The sequence below is a fragment of the Stenella coeruleoalba genome, assembly GCF_951394435.1.
Source record: "Stenella coeruleoalba genome assembly, chromosome: 6".
NCBI lineage: Eukaryota > Metazoa > Chordata > Mammalia > Artiodactyla > Delphinidae > Stenella > Stenella coeruleoalba.
The window spans coordinates 88,892,100-88,916,096 of record NC_137151.1 but is presented as its reverse complement, the minus strand read 5'-3'; the positions used below and the strand labels follow the sequence as shown (position 1 = coordinate 88,916,096).

Sequence of the window (23,997 nt, the reverse complement as noted above, 5' to 3'; positions counted from 1 at the left end):
CACCAGAACACAGGCACCAGCCCCCTCCACCAAGAAGCCTACACAACCCACTAAACCAACCTTACCCACTAGGGGCCAACACCAAACACAACGGGAACTACGAACCTGCAGCCTGCCAAAAGGAGACCCCAAACACAGTAAGTTAAGCAAAATGAGAAGACAGAGAAACAAACAGCAGATGAAGGAGCAAGGTAAAAACCCACCAGCTAAAACAAACCAAGAGAAAATAGGGAGTCTACCTGAAAAAGAATTCAGAGTCATGATAGTAAAGATGATCCAAAATCTTAGAAACAGAATGGAGAAAATGAAAGAAACGTTTAACAAAAACCTAGAAGAACTAAAGAGCAAACAATGATAAACATCACAATAAATGAAATGAAAAATTCTCTAGAAGGAATCAGTAGAAGAATAACTGAGGCAGAAGAATGGATAAATGACCTGAAAGATAAAATAGTGGAAATAACTACTGAAGAGCAGAATAAAGAAAAAAGAATGAAAAGAATTGAGGACAGTCTCAGAGACATCTGGGACAACGTTAAATGCACCAACATTCGAATTATAGGGGTCCCAGAAGAAGAAGAGAAAAAGAAAGGGACTGAGAATATATTTGAAGAGATTATAGTTGAAAACTTCCCTAAAATGAGAAGGGAAATAGTCAATCAAGGCCAGAAAGCACAGAGACTCCCATACAGGATAAATCCAAGGAGAAACATGCCAAGACAAATATTAGTCAAACTATCAAAACTTAAATACAAAGAAAAAATATTAAAAGCAGCAAGGGAAAAGCAACAAATAACATACAAGGGAATCCCCGTAAGGTTAACAGCTGATCTTTCAGCAGAAACTCTGCAAGCCAGAAGGGAGTGGCAGGACATGTTTAAAGTGATGAAAGAGAAAAACCTACAACCAAGATTACTCTACCCAGCAAGGATCTCACTCAGATTCAATGGAGAAATTAAAACCTTTACTGACAAGCAAATGCTAAGTGAAATTCAACACCACCAAACCAGCTTTACAAATCCTTAAGTAATTTCTCTAGGCAGGAAGCACAAGACAAGGAAAAGACCTACAATAACAAACCCAAAACAATTAAGAAAATGGTAACAGGAACACACATATCAATAACTACCTTAAATGTAAATGGATTAAATGCTCCAACCAAAGGACACAGGCATGCTGAATGGATACAAAAACAAGACCCATATATATGCTGTCTGCAAGAGACCCACTTCAGACCTTGGGATACATACAGACTGAAAGTGAGGGGATGGAAAAAGATATTCCATGCAAATGGAAATCAAAAGAAAGCTGGAGTAGCAATTCTCATATCAGACAAAACAGACTTTAAAAAAAAGACTATTCCAAGAGACAAAGCACACTACATAATGATCAAGGGATCAATCCAAGAATAAGATATAACAACTGTAAATATTTATGGACCCAACAAAGGAGCACCTCAACACTTAAGGCAATGCTAACAGCCATAAAAGGGGAAATCGACAGTAACACAATCATAGTAGGGGACTTGAACACCCCACTTTCACCAATGGACAGATCGTCCAAAATGAAAATAAATAAGGAAACACAAGCTTTAAATGATAAATTAAACAAGATGGACTTAATTGATATTTATAGAACATTCCATCCAAACACAACAGAATACACTTCCTTCTCAAGTGCTCATGGAACATTCTCCAGGATAGATCATATCTTGGGTCACGTATCAAGCCTTGGTAAATTTAAGAAAATTGAAATCGTATCAAGTATCTTTTCTGACCACAACACTATGAGAATAGATATCAATTACAGGAAAAAACCTGTTAAAAGTACAGACACATGGAGGCTAAACAATACACTACTTAATAACCAAGAGCTCACTGAAGAAATCATAGAGGAAATCAAAAAATACCTAGAAACAAATGACAATGAAAACACGACGACCCCAAAACCTATGGGATGTAGCAAAAGCAGTTCTAAGAGGGAAGTTTATAGCACTAGAATCCTACCTCAAGAAACAATAAACATCTCAAATAAACAACCTAACCTTACACCTAAAGCAATTAAAGAAAGAAGAACAAAAAGCCCCCAAAGTTAGCAGAAGGAAAGAAATCATAAAGATCAGATCAGAAATAAATGAAAAAGAAATGAAGGAAACAATAGCTAAGATCAATAAAATTAAAAGCTGGTTCTTTAAGAGGATAAACAAAATTGATAAACCACTAGACAGACTCATTAAGAAAAAAAGGGAGAATACTGAAATCAATAGAATTAGAAATGAAAAAGGAGAAGTAACAACTGACACTGCAGAAAAACAAAGGATCATGAGAGATTACTACAAGCAACTATATCCCAATAAAATGGACAACCTGGAAGAAATGGACAAATTCTTAGAAAAGCACAACCTCCCAAGACTGAACCATGAAGAAATAGAAAATATAAACAGACCAATCACAAGCACTGAAATTGAAACTGTGAATGAAACTTAAAAGCTTTTGCCAAGCAAAGGAAACTACAAACAAGAGAAAAAGACAACCCTCAGAATGGAAGAAAATATTTGCAAACGAATCAACAGACAAAGGATTAATCTCCAAAATATATAAACAGCTCATGCAGCTGAATATTAAAAAAACAAACAACCCAATCAATAAATGGGCAGAAGACCTAAATAGACATTTCTCCAAAGAAGACATACAGATGGCCAAGAAGCACATGAAAAGCTGCTCAACATCACTAATTATTAGAGAAATGCAAGTCAAAACTACAATGAGGTATCACCTCACAACAGTTAGAATGGGCATCATCAGAAAATCTACAAACAACAAATGCTGGAGAGGGTGTGGAGAAAAGGGAACCCTCTTGCACTGTTTTTGGGAATGTAAATTGATACAGCCACTATGGAGAACACTATGGAGGTTCCTTAAAAAACTAAAAATAGAATTACCGTATGACCCAGCTATCCCACTACTGGGCATATACCCAGAGAAAACCATAATTCAAAAAGGCACATGCACCCCAATGTTCACTGAAGCACTACTTACAATAGCCAGGTCATGGAAGCAACCTAAATGCCCATTGACAGATGAATGGATAAAGCAGATGTGGTACATATATACAATGGAATATTACTCAGCCATAAAAAGGAATGAAATTGGGTCATTTGCAGAGATGTGGATGGATCTAGAGACTGTCATACAGAGTGAAATAAGTCAGAAAAAGAAATATCATATATTAATGCATATATGTGGAACCTAGAAAAATGGTACAGATGAACCAGTTTGCAGGGCAGAAATAGAGACACAGATGTAGAGAACAAACGTATGGACACCAAGGGGGGGAAAGTGGCGGGGGGGATGGTGGTGGTGGTGGGATGAATTGGGAGATTGGGATTGACATGTATACACTGATATGTATAAAATGGATAACTAATAAGAACCTGCTGTATAAAAAAATAAATAAAATTCAAAAAAAATTATCTGAAGTCTCTGCTTTTCAAGCTTTCATTACAAGGAGTCTGGAACCATAAGGTAGAAAGCCATGTATGATATTCCTATGCCTGTTGTGCTGCTTGTGAATACAAAGAGCATCTGAGATTAGTAAATGCATGCGGTGGGAAACCTTTATCAGTCACAAAATATTGTGAGGCCTTTTGAAGCTACTAAAATGTTTACAATTTTAGTTACCCTTTCAATAAATAAGCTTCAACTTCTTTCCACTACAAATGCATGTAAACCTACACAACATATAATCACAAAGAGGACTTAAAAGACAGAGCACTAACCTTAGGACCTGAATTAGACACACATGCCTTCTCCCTTCAACTTCCAGAGCTGTATTCTCTTTCAACTCATCACCCCTCAGTTACCTTCATTCTAAGAATCGTTACTGCCATTGCCCTAAATCTTTATTACTCCATTCATCTTCACTCTTACTTTGTTTTCCTTTTTCAGCATCTTGTCACTGTTACATGACCCTGATTTTGTACCAGCTTGCCATTCATAAGCACTGCCAGCTAAAATGATCTCTCCTTTCCATAAGGTTAGGAAAAAAAAAAAAAAAAAAATCACAGAATATCCAGGGCAGTATTTTTTTTTTTTTGCCACACAGCACGGCTTGTGGGATCTTAGCTCCCTGACCATGGATGGAACCTGCGCCCCTTGCATTGGAAGCTTGGGGTCTTAACCACTGGACCACCAGGGCAATATTTTCATAACATTAACATTTTTTTGATGCTGCTGACAACACAGACTACTTCTTCCTCACCAGGGAAGCTTTCTACTGTTTAATTTTAGCTGTCCTTACAGTTATTTGAACAAAGTTAAATGATTCAGTCCTGCCATTTAGCAGAATCTTACAAAAGTATAGTTCAGGTGTCAAAGCTACTTAATTTTTACTAGCAAACAACCAATTTATTATCAAGTATCAATCCATCTTTATTATCAAGTTCAACCTTGTCCAACATAAAGAAAACTACATAAATTATATAAACATAGTCTTCTTAAGGCACATTCTCTTTCTTAATAGAATCACACTCAGATACACAGACTGCAGTAGATTTTGTAATATACAGATACATTGAAAAAGAAAAAAATTATTAATGCCGGGGGGGGGGGAAGTTGTGCAGGAAAAGTAACAGTTTATTACAATGACTCAATTGTAAATAACATTCACAGTCATAAAAATATAACACTAAATACTGTTCTAAACCAAAATTATTCAATACAATTGTACTGAAAAACTGGGGTATAGGAAATGAGTACATGGAGAGGTGGAAAGAGTGCTAAATCCAAAGCAGACAATGACTAAAACTGAAAATCAGCAAGTTATGAACATGTTGGAGACATAGCAGTGAAAAGCAAAATAATCAGAGAAACTAAAGGAGTGCCTTATCTCTCTAGGCAGAATGTAAAAGAAGCCAGGCAGGAGACTGATTTTTCTTTTTCCTAAAAACTTCACAGAACTATTTAATTCTTTAAACTGTATTCATGCATAACTTTGAAAAAACTAAATATAAAAGTCAGCAATTATAAATCTTAAAAAAAGTTTCTGTTGAACAAAATCACATTATGTCACATGTGGAAGAAAATGAATTACAGTTTCAAGATTTTCACAAGCATTTGTTTACAGGGTTTTAATCACAATATGTAATCATTTTAATTTCAATTTGTGCTATTATTTTTAGTTACTGGCTTGGATAAGTCCAAGATGTGGGGAAAGACCACAAAAGTTTGAATACTTTTCAGGTCTTGTTACATACTTCCAAATTGTTTTCTAGAGCAATTAAGTTTGGTTATACTGCCACCAGTAGTACGGTCATAGTATTCTCATTAGTAGTTGGTATTATTAATTTTGGAACAGGTAAAATTACCTTATTCTTATATTCAAATTATTCCTGGTGTCTCAATATTTTTATAAACATTCATGAGCTTTTACATAACATGGCTTGGTCATATTTTCCGCAGAAAACATCTTCAATTCTGTCTAATGCCTTTTTACTTTGATTACAATGTTTTCCCTTTCACGTATAGACATTTTCACACACATGCACTGAAACCCGTGAACATCTTTTGCAATTTCTTTATGACTTCTAAATTTAATGTTTTTTCTCCCTATATTTAATATATATTTTCTTCTTTGAAAAAAAAGCAATAATTAAAATTAACATGACCCCTAACATCCATTTCTTTTTTAGGGAAAATAAAACATCCACTGAACTAACAAACAATAGTCTTATATCTGTTAACTAAGAAAGTTTACGTTTTAGCCTCAGTAAAACTTTCAAGTACTTGTGTTTAGGCAGAAATCTTCAGGGGAAAAGCTTTAACATTTTTTATAAATCATAAATTACATTATGTATTATATAATACTGTATTTACAGTGAACTTAGACAACACTTTCTTAAAATTTTCAGTGATTTGATTTGTAGCTACTTGGTTTCCTTCTTCAGTTTTTAAAAATTGATTATTTTCTTGAAAATAAACTTTTTATTTACACTGGTTATATATATCAAATTATTCACTTTATTTTAAAAACTAGAGTATGCTAATTTAAAACAATAATCTTAAAATATGTTTTAAACATTAACAAGTTACAAAGTCAGCTGAAATTCTACATTAAAAAAGGTCCATGGGAAAAGAAAACATGATCTGTTGCTTTATGATATATATTATATACAATACATAATATCTAATTGTTCTCTGTAAGTATATACAATAATGTAATAGTTAAATATTACATTATAATTACATAAAGTATTTTTCTAATATAGTTTTACTGATCTCATTGATTTACAATGTAATAATAAATCATATTTTATTCTACATATCTTGATAAGGTACGTAAATCAATCTTTCCATAGCCCCCTTCATCAAGAGGCTATGTTCTTCTACGACATAGCACAAAGTATACTTCTTCACATGTAAACAGAATAAAGTAATGATTCATCTTCAGCAAAGGTACACTAAGAAGAATTACACCAAAACACTTGTTCACAGGCCTGTAAACATGCAATCACGAATTGCTTTATGAGGGGAGTGGGAGGAGAGGAAAAAGGAGGAAAGGGGACAGGAGGAAGGGGCAGGGAGAAGGCATAAAAAATATGAACATTTTCTGCTCTGAAGGAGGTACAAGGAAGACACAGTCACCTTTTAAATTAGAGACGGTAAACTGTGACAGTGATAGAGTTAAGTAGTAGCTCAAGGTTGAAGGCCACATTCCAAATCCAAGCATCATAAATAAAGGTGCTATTCCTCCTATAGAGGAAAATGGAAAGGGGGAGAGACAAAAAGCTTCTATTTAGGTGAAGAATACCTGAGAACTCACATTATTACCCATTCATTTAGATTTGAATGCTTTTATACTAAAGTATCTTACTCATACAGGTAGTAGGAAAATGTAAGTATTTTCAAAGCAGCAACACATCAAATAATGACAGAATATGAAGAACTGGATCCAGGAGTTGGCTGACTTAAAAGGGTCGGATATTTAATATTTTAGGTTTTGCAGGCAGTAGTCTCTGTGGCACCTACTCAATTCTGCCATTATGGTACAAAGCAGCAATATACAATATATATAAATGTACAAGGAAGCTGTGTTCCATCAATACTTAATTTAGAAAAGCAGACTGATTTGGCCCAAGGCCATAGCTTCCTGACCCCTGACTTAATCTACACATTTTTTAAAACTTACCAATTCAACAGACAACTACAGGGGAAACCACTATTGTAAAACTCAAACATTCACTGAATATATAAAGTGAATTCAGAAAAAAGTTTAGAGGCACGAAGGCACATCTGAAATGATTTTTTATTTACAGACATTAAAGCAACAGGGCAGTGGGATATATGCATTTGTGACCTTGTTACTACAACTGAAAACAATTTAATTTTCTGCTTCTATATGAATGAAAACAAATGCAAAAACTCAAGTGATCACTGACTGACAAGTCTTCGATACTTATTAGAGCATTAAAAATAACTCTTTCACACAGTACTTCACAGTAACTCTAATAACAATACTTCTGGGTCCTATGAAAGCACATAATCTTATATTAATAAGATAAAGATATTTCCGACAACATTCTGATTCACTTTTCTAATCCCCAAAAACCTCTTTTCTGAATGGGATGGATGGTCCCCCAAAACAGTGTACACATTAAGGGTAAACACCATTGTTAGAAATGTTAATGCAAGAACAATTACCTGATACCTCCTCTTTCAGCAGTAAAATATACAATATAATGGGTAAATATAAACTATAAAATTACAAAATCATATACCACTAACTCCTAATGAAAATAATTGAAACACTACTTGAAAAAGATTTTAGATTTTATCCCTATACTTACAAACCTGTAACCACCACGCCATTCTAATAACATCTTTTAACATTAAAAGTCTATTAAATATCCAATTCTTATATCTGGCAACAACAAAAAAAGAAAACCTTATGTTCTGATAATAGAATCTGACGCTCTTTTTTTATGATGTGCTATGACAATAAACTATTGTGTTCTGAACATTGAAAGTGTGGTCTCTTAAGCAGTTGGAAATAATTTCAATAATGCTATTGTTATTTAAAGCTTTACAATTTCAGTTGAAAATTGCCTTCATAACTACTGAACACATTTTTGAATATTCTGATTGTAGTAAATATTTGTCAAGAATATATTTGCTTATTTGGGAAAAACCTAAAAGTCACTGTGTGGTCTAGTCACAAAACTTATTAGAAAATAATGAAAAAAAAAGAAAATAATGAAAATGAAAGAAGTAGTTTGGAATATTGATAACTGATATAATTTGAAATCTTGAGTTTACATAAATGACTATGGGAAATCTTGTGGTTATTACAGGTCCTTGAGGCTCTATTTTTCAAAAATCATTCTATAAAAGTCAAAGTTCCAAAACACTTGAACTTAAAAAAAAAAGCTCACCACGTGATTTTAACATTATTTTCAGTACAGTGGAGACAACACGAAGTTATATGGGACTAAATTAAGCCAGAAGCAGCCCAGACTGAAGGAATTGCTGCTATTCATATGCAAAGCTAACCTCAAAGATACACATTTAATATATAGCCCTCTTTCTGTTTGAAAACACCCCCAACATAACTTGCAAGGAAACTTGGCCTTATATTGTTCTACCTCCACCCAAACTCAGCCCCATTCAGAAAATTAGGGTTAAAAGCAATCAAAGTTAACCAGTTCAAAATGACTCTTATTAGTAACACTAACCAGCTGGAGGAAATCTCAAGGTAGACTAGATAAATAGCACTAAGGAATCTAATTGTAACTTAAGTAGTGTTGTTTTAGGAAAAGGTGAAGATGAAGAAGGTAAGTGCATGAAAACTTCAAGAGGAATCAAACACTAGGGGGCAGCATCAAACTGTTGGGACAAACAGCACTCTTCTAACTTGTAAACTTGAAGCTAAAGTTAGTATATTTTTAATGAGAATTACACTTATAATGAAAAATTACTTAATAAGGTTATAAAACCTGTTATAAAGGAAAAAACTAGCTTTCTGTTTTGATTACCTGCACTTCTTTTCCATTTCCTACTGTGTGCTTTCTTTTGCATCTTATGAATACGTTTAAAATGCACTCATGATAAAGTCCTTTTGATATACAATTCTTAATAAATGAGCATTTCCATTCTTGAGGTAGCCACTACACAGACAAGGGCTGACATATCAAAATCCAAAGTATTAATATTTCCTTGGGTTAATACTGAATTTAAATTTTGTATCACTCACTTAACATTTTTAACTCGATTAAAGAGCTTGACAACCAAGCTTTGCACATTCACTGAATAAGGTGTCATGAGCATTATAGCATTATGGCACAAAAAGCTGTGGAGTGTGTGTCCCTCAAGGAATTTAGTCTGGCAGGGAAAACAAGATATATGTATGTAATTATAAGTTAGAAAATGCAAAAGCAGAAAAAATTCTATGAATTATTACATATGAATAACAACAATAAGATAATTGTATCCCCGCAATGGCCCAGTAGAGACCATTAAACCTCATTCTGGAATCAAGACAGAAAGTAGTCCTTCAACTGCTAATGAAGAACTGAACCGTCTATGCAGAAAGAAGGTAAAATGAATTATCTGTAGCCCCTTAGCTCATTAAGTCATTTCAAGGTCACAGTAAACCCATGAGGTAGGTTTTTCTAGTACTTCAAGTTCACAGATAAAAGATTAAGATAAAGCAACTTGCTCAAGGTAACCAAACTAGTTAATAATGGGTCAGTTTTGAACCTTAAGTCTCACTCCAAAGCTGTACATTCTTTCCAATAACGGCCAAAACTGGGGGTAGAGGAAGTCGGGGAGAGGTGGGGAATAGAATAGTAACAACGTAAATTCGCTTTAATTAAAAGCAGATGATTCCTGTTGTTGAATAATTTCCCTTGTTATAATACCTATACCCTGTATTCTCCATAAATCTGTTTAAAAACAAACAAAAACACCCCCTAGACTAGTACCTGCCTACCAGACTTGAGGCCTCCTACTTCAAATCAAGTGCTCAAAAAAGGGGAAGAACTGTGTTGGCTTTTAAGCTATCTGTTAGTAGAATACAAATTAACATGAAGAATAAGTAAAGGTTATCATGCAATATATTATCAATGTCACCTCATAGTTAACCACTTCTTTTAAAGTAGCACAAAGTCATTCTTACACAGGGGTTCTTAACCAGGGGGCTGTGTAAAGAATTCAGGTTTGTGAATTTGGATACGGAAGACAGACATATCTAATTGTAATTGATCTCTGAAATTTAGTTATCCCTTCAGTTATAAATGTAGGCAAAAAGCACAGTAATATGCAGCACCTGACACTATTAATATAAATCATTCAAATTAAATCCTATAAAGATCATTTACAGTCCTCACTAGTTTGAAATTAGTCATCAGACTTGCCACTACTCGATATTTAATGCTTTACTAAAGCATGAATTACTTCATCATAAATATTTAACATTTTGGTAATTATATTTCAATACAACTGGTTTCTCTTGTAATCCTACGTTTTCCATACATTTAAACTCATCATTCAGAGTTTCATCAAACAATAAAAGTTTAAAAGTCCCTCCAGTACATTATTTTTTTCTTTTCTTCAAATCACTCATCGTTGGTATTACCTATTTCTCTCTCCTATGGGAGTACTCAGCACATGGAGGGATGTAAGTTGTCTGGTGTGGACCCCAAAGTCTAGAGCAAGAGACTGCCTCAAGGTACTTAAAATTTGTAGAATTGTAAGTCCTAACAAAAAACAGTACACAAGTCTTGACTTAAGGCTTTCAACTGCATTACTACAATCAACTACATTCTAAATCTCCAGCTTTTCCCATATATTACTTGCTTGTTCTTAATTATGTAGAATTTAGATACCCATCAAAAAAAAAAACCCACACAAATGAAATGCAAACTTGTCACATGCTTGTTTTGCTCCAAGAATGACTCAGTTCCAAGGTAAAACTAGAGAACTGAACAGCGTAAAAGACGTTAAATTAAAGTTAAAAATAAACACACACACAGTATAACCTACCATCTTCTTTTTAAATTATGTGCTTTAATGTCACTCTTTATTACTTAAAACAGGGACTTGAGTGAAGGACCCTTCCAACTGAGGGCTGCGGATCCTGCTTCTTCCTCCTGCCCAGCTCATAAAGACAGCCCATGTGGACAGACTCCCACGTGAACAGTTCTTTACAGAAGCCACAGGAAGACCTCCAACGTCACGTCGCCTGCGCCCTCACCAGGCCCCCCTCTTAGCCTGGGCACTCAGGGGTCCCAAGGGAGAAGCAAGGAGTTGAGCAGATCCCGAGACCCGGGGAGGGGGCCGCGAAGGTTCCCCGACGTACTGCCGCAGCAGGGCCCCCCCATCGCTCTCAGCCAAAGAGCTTTCAGGAACAAAGCCTGGGCTGCCGTGCCACCTCCCGGCCCACCCGAACTCCCCCTCCGACCCAGCCCCAGCCCAACCCGAGCCCTCAGCTCCAGGGACCCCAGCTGGCTTCAATATTAACCACCCCGCGCCCCGCCTCGGCTTTCCGGTTGGTAGGGGAGAAAGCAAGCTCCCACGAGGCCTCCCGCGGTAGGAGCACAGGCGCCACCGTCCGTTAGCCTCCCGGGGCCGGAACAGCAGCGCCCAGGCTCCATCCCGGGGTCACCGTGATACACCGGAGAGGACCACGCGAGAGGAAGAACAGGCGGTGTTCGCCGAGACCGGACTGCGGATCCTCCCACCCTCGGGCCACCGTGTCCCCGCCTCCGGCGGCGACGCCACCCTCGGCCCCCAGGCCGCCCGCGCGTAGCCCCCCAACCGCCACCTTCTGCCCAGTGGTCACTGCCCCATTCTCCGCGCGGCCCCCAGCCTCGGCAGGGGGCTAAGTTGGGCGCGGGTCCCGCACGCGGGGCGGAGGCTGCCCGGCCGCTAACCCCGCGGCAGCCCAGAGCGCACACGAGGAGCTGCGGCACCCCACGCGCAGCCCACAGCGCGCTCTGCCCGGCTCGCCGCCGCCGCCGCCGCCAACGACAGCAGCAGCTGCGAGAAGCCCAGCGCCCGGATCCCCGAGGGACTCAGCCCCGACTCCCCGGTCCTTGTCTCCCTTTCTACCCCCACCCCGCTGTCCCGGGACTCGCAGTCTCCGCCGCGCAAGGGGCCGGTTCTGGGGGAGGGAATGTAAACAAATCGGGGTTTTATAGTTACCTCACACTCGAGTGCCGTGTGCATCTCCTCTCCGCTCGGTACCAAACCCCGGCTGCACTAAATCGTGTATTCACCAAAGCCGGCTGCGCCAACTGCGTCGCGGAGACCTGAGCGTCAGACACCACGCTACGCTAGCGGCGTACACGGCCCACTCAGGTCCTTGCGCAGCCGCACCCCGTCCGCCTATGGGTGTTACGCTCTGGGCGTACACTCACCACCCAGCCATTCACTTCGAAAAACGAAACTTGCGTAGCAGAACTGCACCATTCGTGGATTCCACACGGACCGTGAGAGCAATAGGAAATTCGAGTCTACGCAAACTGCGGAGCTCCGCGGCTCCGCGCTAGTTTTGTTCCAAGAAAAGACGCCGCGGGGTAGTTGGGGCGGCTTCTAACGCATGCGTGGAGCGCTCTTTTACCTCTCGCCTTTACTCCCGGCTTTGCCTGTCGGTTGCTGCGGCCCGGGCGAGGCGGATGAGTCAGGGAAACTCTAAACGCAAACGCTTCAGCCAGAAGATTTAAGATGGATAAATTAGAATGTTTATCTGTACACGAGTTAAACATCTACGTTAACTTAATCCCTCCCCTTTATTAAAGTAAACTTTCAGTCTCTGAAGGGAGAAAGGAATTAATACTGATTTAGTGCTAAGTGCGAGGTATTTTGCATAGTTCTCCCTCCTCCCAATTTATTCTGAAGAGCACTTCCTGTGGGCCTTACAAGCCGAAAAGAAGAAGTTGAGTCCAGAGAGCATATCATGCACTTAGAGGAATTCTCGAGGATTTTGACAACTTTCCAAAATTTTCCACCACCTCCTACTGCTAAACTCATTAACACCCAATAGCAACACCTCCCGATCCAGCCCAGCAATTTCATGGATTCCTGACCACATCGTGGTCATTCTTGCTTTCCATTCTTTTGCTCACACCATACCTGACATGTGAATTGTCTCCTCTCCTCTTTGTAAGCAATTCACAGCCCGTACTTTCTTAGAAGGTGGCTCTGGACACTTTCCCTTTGCTCCATTACCCTGCTTCTTGGCACTTATTTGATCTCCATGGTGAGGCTTATCTATTCTGTCTGGCGTGCCTGTTTCTGTATCCAGCCAGAGTCCTGGGCGTACCTTACTGATGTCTAGCAGAGTGCATAAAACCATGATCAATAGTAACAGCAAGCTTTACTATGTGTCAAGTACTTCCTATGTGCTCTACATGTATATTACTTTCATCCTCATAACACGACGAGGTAGGTTTTATTATCCTATGCCGGGAAACTGAGGCACAAGAAGTAACTTGCTTAAGACCTCAGAACAGGTAGGGAGAAGAGTTGGGATCCAAACCCAGTTAGTATGGCTACATATTCCTGCTATTCTGCATATTTAAGGAAGGAAGGTTGTTTTGTTTTTGTTTTGTATCTCTACAAAAAACATCTTTTAGGTGCTCAATAAATGCCTACTGACTGCCAGGATACTCAGCTTCTCATATCCCTTTTGTTTTGTTTTGTTTGGAAAAGCCATCGACCTCACTCCTGCCGGTTTCCATGCTGCTATTAGGGAAAGGGAGAAGTCCTGATGTATAAAGGAAAGAGATCAAGTCTGAGTTCTAGCTTCAGGTCTTACCATGATCACTAACTGTGGAAGACAATGGCCACGGTCCTCAGATTCATGGATAAATTAAGGGAATTGGTCTAAATTTATTCTTAAGTCTTTAGATTTTATAAAATCAGAACTAAAGTCTTTAGATTTCATAAAATCAATATAAATATAGTATGTCTTTTGGGTCGAAAGCATAAAAAGCTTCCAAATTATCCTGATATTTTAAGCCTCATAATTATTTTATTGAACATATTATTTCAGCAACTTTAAAATACATGTGATATTTTGCTCCTAAATTTCAATAAAATATAGCACTTACATTCCTTATATTTTAGGGCCCTCACACCCTCACTGCTTTTTAATTATGTATTTACAAGGCTAATAATGTTCAGCTGGTACACACAGGCACAGAGACCCATTGATCAAATACTGAAATATACAAGTTGGTCAACAGCTGCATCTCTGAGTTGAATTCCACCGTGATCCCCATCCCTGTACCAGCCCTTTCTCTCAGGATTCTCTAGACCTCCCACATTTCAGGAACTAAAGGGTTAATGTCTGGCTAAGAAAGAAACCGAAGGACCCAGCTCTTCTCAAAGACTTCCATTCTAATTTGTTGGTGCTTATGCTTTATTAATTTTCGTATTTTAAATATCATCCCTGCATAACACTATAGGGTAATCTAACTGAAAATAGACTGTCTTCTACCACTTTTATATACTCATTCAAACATTTATATAGAATCAAGTATATGCACACTGACTAGGGCAGGACTTCGAGCAAAATTACTCAGTAGGGTAATGATTGAGCTGCAAACTTGTGTATTACTTTTCCTGTTGGAAAAAGGAATCTCAGAAAATGATTTCCAGCCTTACTCAAAATCACCTGCTGAGGTAAACAATGGAAAGTGCAGCAAAAATATCACTACAACATATGTTTTATTTTTACCAGTTTTATATTTATACCAGTTTTAGGGTAAGGAATTTCTAATATGTTAGAATCATGGAACTTTCTGAAAGGTCAGACTTTTTTTTTCCAGCCATCTCATGTGATTCATAAAGAAGCTCATCTGAACTATAAAACAGTACAGACGATTTGCAGCATATGCGGGGAAGAGAAAGTATTGAATTATGTGTAAATAGTTTCCCTCTCATTTGTTTTGCTTCAGTCACAATTTTATTTCACATATCTAAACTTTTAAGCATGACCAATCTACCTTTGTGAAGCATGATATAATAAATCCAATGGCTTTTTTGCACCTCAGAGGGTTAGAAAAGAACCAACTACAATAAATAGAGAAAATAAGAACCATACTTCATACCTCAATCTTTTGCTGTGAATAAAGAAAATCTGTGTCATAAACTTGGTTTTCCCTCTAATAGAGGAGAAAATTGTCATCATACACAACAAAGTTGAGCCTTTAATTACATTTATTAAGAACATGACTGCTTCTGAGAAATCAAACCTTGCAAGCTCAATAGTTCTTTCCATGAATCAAGATTAGTAACAATCAAAGGTAACAAAACCTCCTGAAATCCATGTTCAGTTTAAACTGATTTTTATATGGCCAAAAAAGTTTGGTTCAGATAAGTTTATACCTAGAGAAGGAAGACTAAATTATATTGATATATAGCCCTGATGAGGAGAGTGCTAAATACCAGGAATAGGTGTTAAAGAGTTGGGAAAAGAAGCCCTCAGGAATATGTTCTAAATCTAGGCCTCAAAATTAACAACTGCTGGGCTTCCCTGGTGGCGCAGTGCTTGGGAGTCCGCCTGCTGATGCAGGGGACACGGGTTCGTGCCCCGGTCCGGGAGGATCCCACATGCCGCGGAGCGGCTGGGCCCGCGAGCCATGGCCGCTGAGCCTGCGCGTCCGGAGCCTGGAGAGGCCACAACAGCGAGAGGCCCGAGTACCGCAAAAAAAAAAAAAATTAACAACTGCCTATTCACTTTTAGAGACTACATATTTTAGCCTGGAAATTAAGGCCCCAGCATTAGATCTGAAGCCAGAGAAATATAAAAGTTACATCCTCCTCCCTGTTCTTTGAGGCCTGCGGCACTGTGTGACACCTGACATGTCAACCCCATGGTCAGGATGGGAAGTGAGGCCCGTGGGGCAGTCTTTTTCTGATCCCTTGAGAAATTATGGTTCCATCTCTTCTAAAGACTTCCCATTCCTAAAATGAAGATAAACAGGCCTTCAGAGCTTACATGGAAGTTCTCAGAGAGAAGCACAGCTGCCCTTGCATCTCTTTCTAAAAAGCAGCACTCATGAAATGGAGAAGGCCATCCTCATCCAGAGAGCCCACCACTTTGAAACGGGTACACAAAGGCAGGGAGAGAAGGACCAGTCCCACCCTGGTGAGAGACAAACGTGACTGACATGCCTGGCAAGTGAGATCATTTTGAGTTGCTAGGCTTATTCAATAAAATAAGTTTCAGGCTCTCTGCAGAAATAAAAATAGATTAGAGAAAGGAAACAATGAAAACAGCAATTCAAGCAGGGTAGAAAATTAACTTCTATATGATTTGCCTAGATGATGCTAACATTAGACTAGCCAGATCCCTTAGTTTCAATTCATTGCAGTAGAAACAGAAGGCCCTTAGCATTAGACATCTCTACTGGGAGAAAGACAATAATGGAGAAGCTTAGAGCCTCTGATTCGAGCCTCTGATTCGCCGTGGCAAGTCCTTTCAAAATAGGAATGAGACCTAGCCTAGGAGAAAGGGGAAGACTCACTCAGAAGAATAAACAAAATCAAGAAGCTCTGAGCTACAGCAAGGATAACAGGCCAACAACAGATGTGACCACATGATGTTATCAGAAAAGCTTCTCCCGCAAACCTACTCTGTTGTTCTCACCAATCCCTGGAATTCCACATTTAGAATTCCATTCTGGGCCTTGAAACCAAAGAGACTTTGACCCTGAGGGAAGTTACTACCATTTTATTACTTATCTATACTGCTTTGAGAATATATTTTTTTCTGGTGTTTTCTAAAGAGGAATTTTTAAGGAAGAGAGAAAATTTGAGTATCCAGATTTCTTAAGGGTAGTGTGTTACAAAAGGACAGAAGGAAAAACGGACAAATTGCCAACTTCTCAATCTTGCTTCCAGCCAGCCTTGTTCACTCACAGAATACTAACAAGGAGAAAAACAGTAGGCTTGGTAAGCAGCCACTCATACCAACCAAGGGGGCCTAGACGCCGACAGGCAGCCATTTTGGATCTTTTGAAATTCCGGAGGCACAGTGGTGTGGAAATCGACTTTCCAAACCTTAACTCTTATTCCAAAGGAATAAAGAAGTAACATAAATATCCACATGAATATTACAGATTTGAAGAATATTTGTGGATGGTCATGGTTCAGTTTAATAAAAATTATCAACATAGAAATGAATTAACAAGTTACCATGTAAATATTTTTTAAAACAGGTTTATTTGTGTAACTAGTTAAATTAATAAACTCATTTTAAAATTCATTTTAAAATGTCACCACATGAGAGCAAGTTTCAAATCTTGCCTAGGGCTTCCAAGATAATTAATAATGGGACTCATTTCACAAATGACATTTATGAAAACAAGTACATCTTTTAAAACCAAGACACACTTGGTTTATCTTAACAAATATTGCTTACTTTTATTTATTAAAAATCTGACAGCAACAAGGCCACAGAATTCTAAATATTAGAGAAGGCAATAAATGAATTGTCAAAACAAGAGAAGCTTCTCTTGTTTCTAAAGCTTTCTGAATTTTTCTTGCACTGTTTCTAAGTAAAACTCAAATCATTTTATTTTTATTAGAATAAGCCACTTTTGCATTCTCCACAGAATCCCATAAATCACCTCTTTTTACCAGCACACATCTTTACAAGTTTTAGAAACTTCCTAATACTTTGTGAGGAGTGATTCCGGCAGTGCCCAACAGTTAGCAACCTACATGCTTACCCTTCTTGTAGATCTCATCTACAGGCTCTAATAATTTCATCGCATTCAAATTTCATTCCAATTACAAGGATAGTTGCTTTCTCTAAGCAGCTACATTTCACAGTTTTTCTTCCCACCCTAAACACATGAAGGTATATGGTTTAAAATGTGCCAGGCACCATTTTAAATACTTTAAATATGGTAACTAATTTTATTCCTATGACAGCCCTGCAAGGCAGATATTACTATGCCCATTTCATAGATGAAGAAAACTGAGGTGCTTAGCATGTGGCAGAACCAGGACCCCAGTCCAGACAGTCTGGCTCTAGAGGCTATGCTCTTAATCCTTACATTACTTTGCTTCTTATCTAGAGACTCTGTGCAGGTCCCAATTTTTGTGAGAATATCTACATACTTTCTCTGCAAAAGTTGGTAGTTAAAAAAAATAGTAGAACCATAAAGTGGTGGCTTCCCAGGCTGTAAATGTCACAGGTCAATGAAAATTTTAAATGGAATAGAGAATAGAGTAAAAACATTTAAAGATACTTATAATGTGAACATTTGCTTTATCTTTCAGCTTGACTAGCTTGAATCAATTCCAAGGGAGATGTTTATGCCACAGTCTCTTAAATTAGAATGTTAATTAGCCAATCTGGTTACACATTTAGATGAAAGCTTTCTCCTCTTTATGGTGATTTGATGTAGTTGTTCAAGTATTTATTTATACCAGTAAAGTTATATTAAAAATTAGGCAGAATCAGGTGTATGTTAATGACTTTGATCATAGTCATATAAATATGAGCTATTAATGTGCTAATCAATGAATAATTGGTCAGGTGCAGGCAAATATATCCCAGCAGATTTAAACTGAAATTCCCTTAGGGGATTTAAACTGAAATTCATTTAGGGGACTGTTCATTGCAGTCCTTGGATTTAGATGAATCTTGGAGTAAGTCTGTAAGTCTACCTTGGAAAAAAAGGCAAGTTTTAAGGGATGAAAAGACCTACAGGCAAAAGTGTGTGCTCCGTTAATGCGCAAGCCACTATGTAGCTGGAAAATGAGAGCAAACAAAATATGATTCTTGTCCTTTAGTAGTTTACAGTCCAGTCAGGGAGGTAATTAAAGAGACCATTACAGTACAGAGTGACAAGTGCTCTGTTCGAGATAATATGGGTTGCTATGGCAGCAAAAATGCTAATGGCACTCCCAGCTTTATACAAGTCCAAGACCAAATCCCCTTCATTCACACAGTCTCCCTGGCTCACTGTAGGCACAGGTAAACTGAGGCTTCTACATGAAGAATACCGAAACCATGTGTCTCCTATTCTACCTTGTGCGTGGGCAATGTCCCGAGAGACCCAGAATGTGTGCTCTTATGAAAGCCTTTTATCTTCTAAGGGTGGAGTGAGTCCACAACATTATAAATACCTTTATAGAGAACTGCACATGTGCATGTGTGACTGTTATTAGTCTTTACTTGAACTCTCTAGAATTTACATAAAACAGAGTGGCTACTTTTGAGTATGGTTTTAGCATGAGCCTCTTCCTGTATGTTTCCCAGTTCTTTACACTTTTATTTTAAGATATCTGATTCATTAGCAATGTTAGAAATGTAAGTGGAATGTATCCTGACCTTTCCAGGTGATATTGATTGTGGAATAACCAAGCTCTGTAGCAGAGAGAGTTTGGGTTTTTTCCCTACACCTTTTTATTAAATAGGAACCACACTTGGGAAATATTTGCACGTTTGCTATTATCAAAGAGAAATGTTATGAATCACCTGCATTGTCTTCTATGTCCTAATTTTCCTTTTATAACTGTATAGTTATAAGGGAGTAGGAAATAGAAATTGATAGGTATCAACAGAATTATCAAAATTTCCAAGTTGCTCTTCTCTAATGAAAACCCTGGAGAATTAGCCAGTCCATCCATAGACTAGATCAAACACTAGATCCTTGAGAATGGCTCCCCAAAATTAAGTACTAGATCCAACATATAATTGTGTCCATTAGGACTTTTAAGGAAGTTTGAAAGACAAGGTCAGAAAGCCTGAAAGTGTGGAATCTGTGTGTGTGATATTAAATTGGTTCAGAGGGCTAGACCGCCTGTATCAGGCCAGGTTGTACTTGTGCTACTGAAATGAGGACCAAATTGGAAAACTATAATGATCACTTAGAAAATAATCTCTTTGCAATTATGTTCCAAATTTAGTATCTGTCAAAGAATGCCTTTTGAAGCATTTCAAGTCTTCTTCTCTAAAAGCTGCACCGAGAGTCAAGATATTAAATAACACAATATTAAATGATAATAATAATTGACTAATAATAATCATAACAAGCAGTTAGAGCATTTACTATATGCAGGCACTGATGTTCCAAAGTCTTACATTATTGACGGTCAACAAAGAAATATTAAATATGCAAAAAAGTATTCTCAAACCCATTCCCATTTTTTTGCATGGGTACTGTTCAAAAAAGATGCTGCTTGATCAAAGGTGCTTTGGTCAGTAACTTGAAGTCTAGTCAGATTTTAATATTCCTGTTAGAGATATAGGTAGGAAATTCAGGTAGACTCTAATAATTATTGAAACCCACTTGAGACATTAGGAGGGAGTCATGTGTTTTCTACCTAGCCTTTATACTGCCAGCAGAACCAGCGATATAGCTTTGTAGGGCCCAGTGAAAAATAAAAATGTGGGGCTCCTTGATCAAAAGTGTTAAGAATTTGGGACTTCCCTGGTGGCGCAGTGGTTAAGAATCTGCCTACCAATGCAGGGGACATGGGCTCGAACCCTGGTCCGGGAAGATCCCACATGCCACAGAGCAACTAAGCCCATGTGCCACAACTACTGAGCCTGCATGCCACAACTACTGAAGCCCATGCACCCAGAGCCTGTGCTCCACAACAAGAGAAGCCAACGCAATGAGAAGCCCGTGCACCGCAACGACGAGTAGCCCCTGCTCACTGCAACTAGAGAAAGCCCATGCGCAGCAATGAAGACCCAAAGCAGCCAAAAATAATTAATAATAAAATAATAATAAAAATATATATATATAGAATTTCAAGACAGCAACAACAGAGCAATAAACCAAGCGCAGGCCCTTCTGAGCATGGGGTCCTATGTGATTGTACAGGTTGCATGGTCATGATGAAGCCAGGCCTGACTGGCCATTAATACTTTAGTGAATAATTGAAAAAAAAAACATTCTTCCCAAAGGCAAAAAAAAAAAAAAAAAAAAAAAATCCTCAAGAATAAATTTATTTATAAAAAGGTGGTCAATAAATTAATCAAAATCTTCATAGATTTTATAAACCCTTTATGCAACATGGCAAGTTAGCAGAGAAGATAACCTATTAGAAGGTATGGAGCATGTGACATTTTTGTTTTGCACAGATTGTTGGATGAAGTTATAGCTAAATAAGTATTCAAAATACAGCATTTCAATATGGGAGACTGTTTGATTCATAATTTGAAAAATCCGGTTGTAAAAGGAAGTATGAGACAATCAGGAAAATTTTAATACCAATGGGATATTTGATAATAAGGAATTATTAACTTTTAAATGTATGGTAATAAAATTGAGCTTAAAAAAAAAACAAGTTCTTTTAGCGAAATAGACTGGAGTATTTATGGATGAAATAAAATTGTCTGAGATTTGCTTTAAAATAATCCAGTGAGGGTACAGATGATGCAAGATTATTCCTGTTTAAACTGTTGAGGGGGGTGATGGTTATATGGGTGCGCATCCTATTTTCTCTACTTTTGTGTTTTAAAAATTCCATAATAACAGTAAAAAAAATAAAGCATTGCAATAATGCAAATTAACCAAATATACCTAGTGTCTATAATGTTCTAGGAACTGGACCAAATTATAGCATATAAATGATTTTATAAATCTAGAGTTTTTTAATGTAATTTTGGGAATAAGTTTTCAGAATTAGTCTGTAATTTTTTCCCCTATATTTTAAATAAGAATTTCAAATACAAAACAGTAGCTTTGTAGCTGGAGCAGTTCTGAGATAACCAAAATGTATCAGTAATGACATCAGCCAACATGATGCTGTCATGTCATTTGTGGGGCAAACTGGGCACGCCTTGAAAGTGATGCAAATGTGACTTTAAAATTATTTAGCTCCATTCTAAAATAGACTCACCTCTTTGAAGGAAACAAAAAAATAACTAATTTGCATTTAACTTAATTGAACTTTCAGCTATGTTTAGAATAAAGCTCTAACACCCCTATTTATATTTCATTTGAATTTTTATACTTTGTAGCATTCCATACTGGAAGCAAACCACATCGTTTAAATATTTACTGCATTTGTTCAATATTTAAACTGTTAAATTTAAATTACAATTTAACAGCATCGTTAAAGAAAAAGTTTGGTGACGGATAATCAGTCAGTTCTAGATTAACCTGGTAATGGGAGTAGTGTTGAGTAGTAGAGAGGACGTAGCAGCTAACACAAAGTTACTGTAACAGTGAAGTTTTGGTAAGCTCTTCTTTATCAGCGATAAAAGAATTGACTTGTGGACTAACCATGGGTAAGTGATGACAGAATCTTACCAGTTTGGGACTGGTGAGGCAAGCTCTACCAGTGATATATGATTGGCCAGTAGAGGACAGGTAAGAAGGAGACTGAGAAATTCAGGTTCAAGTTTCTGGTTTCTTCTTTCTTGTCTCCCTCATCCAACCCCAAGCTATTATAAGTTGGCACTTCTTTCAAACCATTAGTAATTATTCTGCAAAATGGTTTATCCATTCCAACAGTTAGTAGAAGAGGTGATAGTATGACTGAATATTATTTCATTGACTTGAATGTATAAGCAAAATAATATTTAATAACTATCTTCTATGAAGGATGAATGGAGATTTTACAGTATTGAATCGGTCCACACAATAGAAATGAAGCAAGGATGGACAGACCTTCAGAAGAAGGGCATGTATGTCTTATTATTTCTTGAGTGAACAACGGATATTTATACATTCTGACTTCTCTTTCCTCCTTTTCATAGCCAAGATTCTTAAAAATAATTTTTTTTACACACTCACTCAGCCTACTTTCTCAACTCACCTACTGAAACTGGGCTTCCGCCCCTACCAGGTTATCCAAATGCCACCAATGACCTTAGTTACTAAATCCAGTTGTCACTTTTAACTGGGTATTCTGTTTGATTTCTCTGCTTCTTTTGAGGCAGTTTAAACCACTTCCTCCTTCAAATACTCAGGGAATTTGATGGGTTTGGTGGTAGCTTAGGAAGACTTGCCCAGGACACAAAGCTTGAAAGTAGCCAAAGAGGGTGGTACCTTTCTCCCAGGCTGACTGCCCAACAAGTCAGGCACCTGCCTAGCTTTCCCACCACCAGCCTTGCTCCCCGCTTCAGGTAAGAATCCTCCCCCTCCACATTAACAGCAGATAGCACTCTTCTGATGTTTCATCAGCCTCTCTAGTGGCTCCTTTCCTATTTTCTTCAAGGTCTTTTTTTCTCTAAACTCCTATACATGTAGGCAATTTCTTCTGGGTTCTCTAATTTATCATTTTACACCAGTGTTTTTAATGGAGTGTTTTAAGGACAACTTGCATCAGCATCAGAGACTATAGGGCTTCTTATTAAAAGTACAATTTCCAACCCTCACCCTAGTGAGCCAGCATCTTGGGGATGAAAATCAAAATCTGAATTTTAAATCACCTCTCAGATAATTCTTACAAAAAAGTCAGGATGGAGAATTACTGTTTTATACACTCAACTTGGATTATTTTATCCAGTCCCTTGGTTTCAGTTCCTATCTACATGGTGGTGACATCTATCACCCTGTTTTCAGGTAAAAACACTCCACTTGATGTCTCACAGGCAACTTTCATAATTTAAGAAGTCCCAAACTGAACACACTGTCTCCCAATCCTGACATTCTCCCTCTTGTTTCCCCTAGTTCTCAAAACGGTTCTGCTATACTCCCAGAAGGGAGAAAAAAAAGTAGAAATGAAATAGTCACCCTTGCCTCCTCTCTCAATTCACTCTCTCCTTACGACGCTTGACTCCTACTTCTCAGTACACCCAAGTCACTCCTAGAACTAGAACTAGTTGCCTAGAACTAGTTGGCATCTGGTCAAGCCTACCTCCAATCCATCCTCCACAGTGAAAATGGGAATTATCACTAACTTGAGCAGATCATTTCCATGCAGGAACTTTTCAAAGCCTCCCATCACCCTTGGGTTAAGTAATTTCATTGACAAACAATATTCTTCCTAATCTGTTCCCATAATATCTCTGAAGATTTAT

The 23,997-nt window shown here is 37.8% G+C and overlaps 1 protein-coding gene across 9 annotated transcripts in view; it reads right to left on the bottom strand.

The window, feature by feature from the left end:
- SLC39A10 (solute carrier family 39 member 10) overlaps positions 1–23,997 on the bottom strand; it is a 152,568-nt gene that overhangs the window by 53,918 nt on the left and 74,653 nt on the right. The window contains exons 1-2 of one of the 9 annotated variants that reach the window (XM_079923953.1): positions 12,413–12,555; positions 12,198–12,304 (exon numbers count right to left, since the gene is read on the bottom strand). The exons of 6 other annotated variants lie outside the window; for them this stretch is intronic. Coding sequence is in view for 1 of the 3 variants with exons in the window: in XM_079923950.1 (XP_079780076.1) it covers positions 13,128–13,134 (7 nt within the window). In the remaining 2 variants the exon portion in view is untranslated. Of the gene's footprint in view, positions 1–12,197; positions 12,559–13,127; positions 13,142–23,997 lie in introns of those variants that run through there. 2 more of the 9 variants (XM_079923950.1, XM_079923952.1) reach the window with 2 other exon arrangements.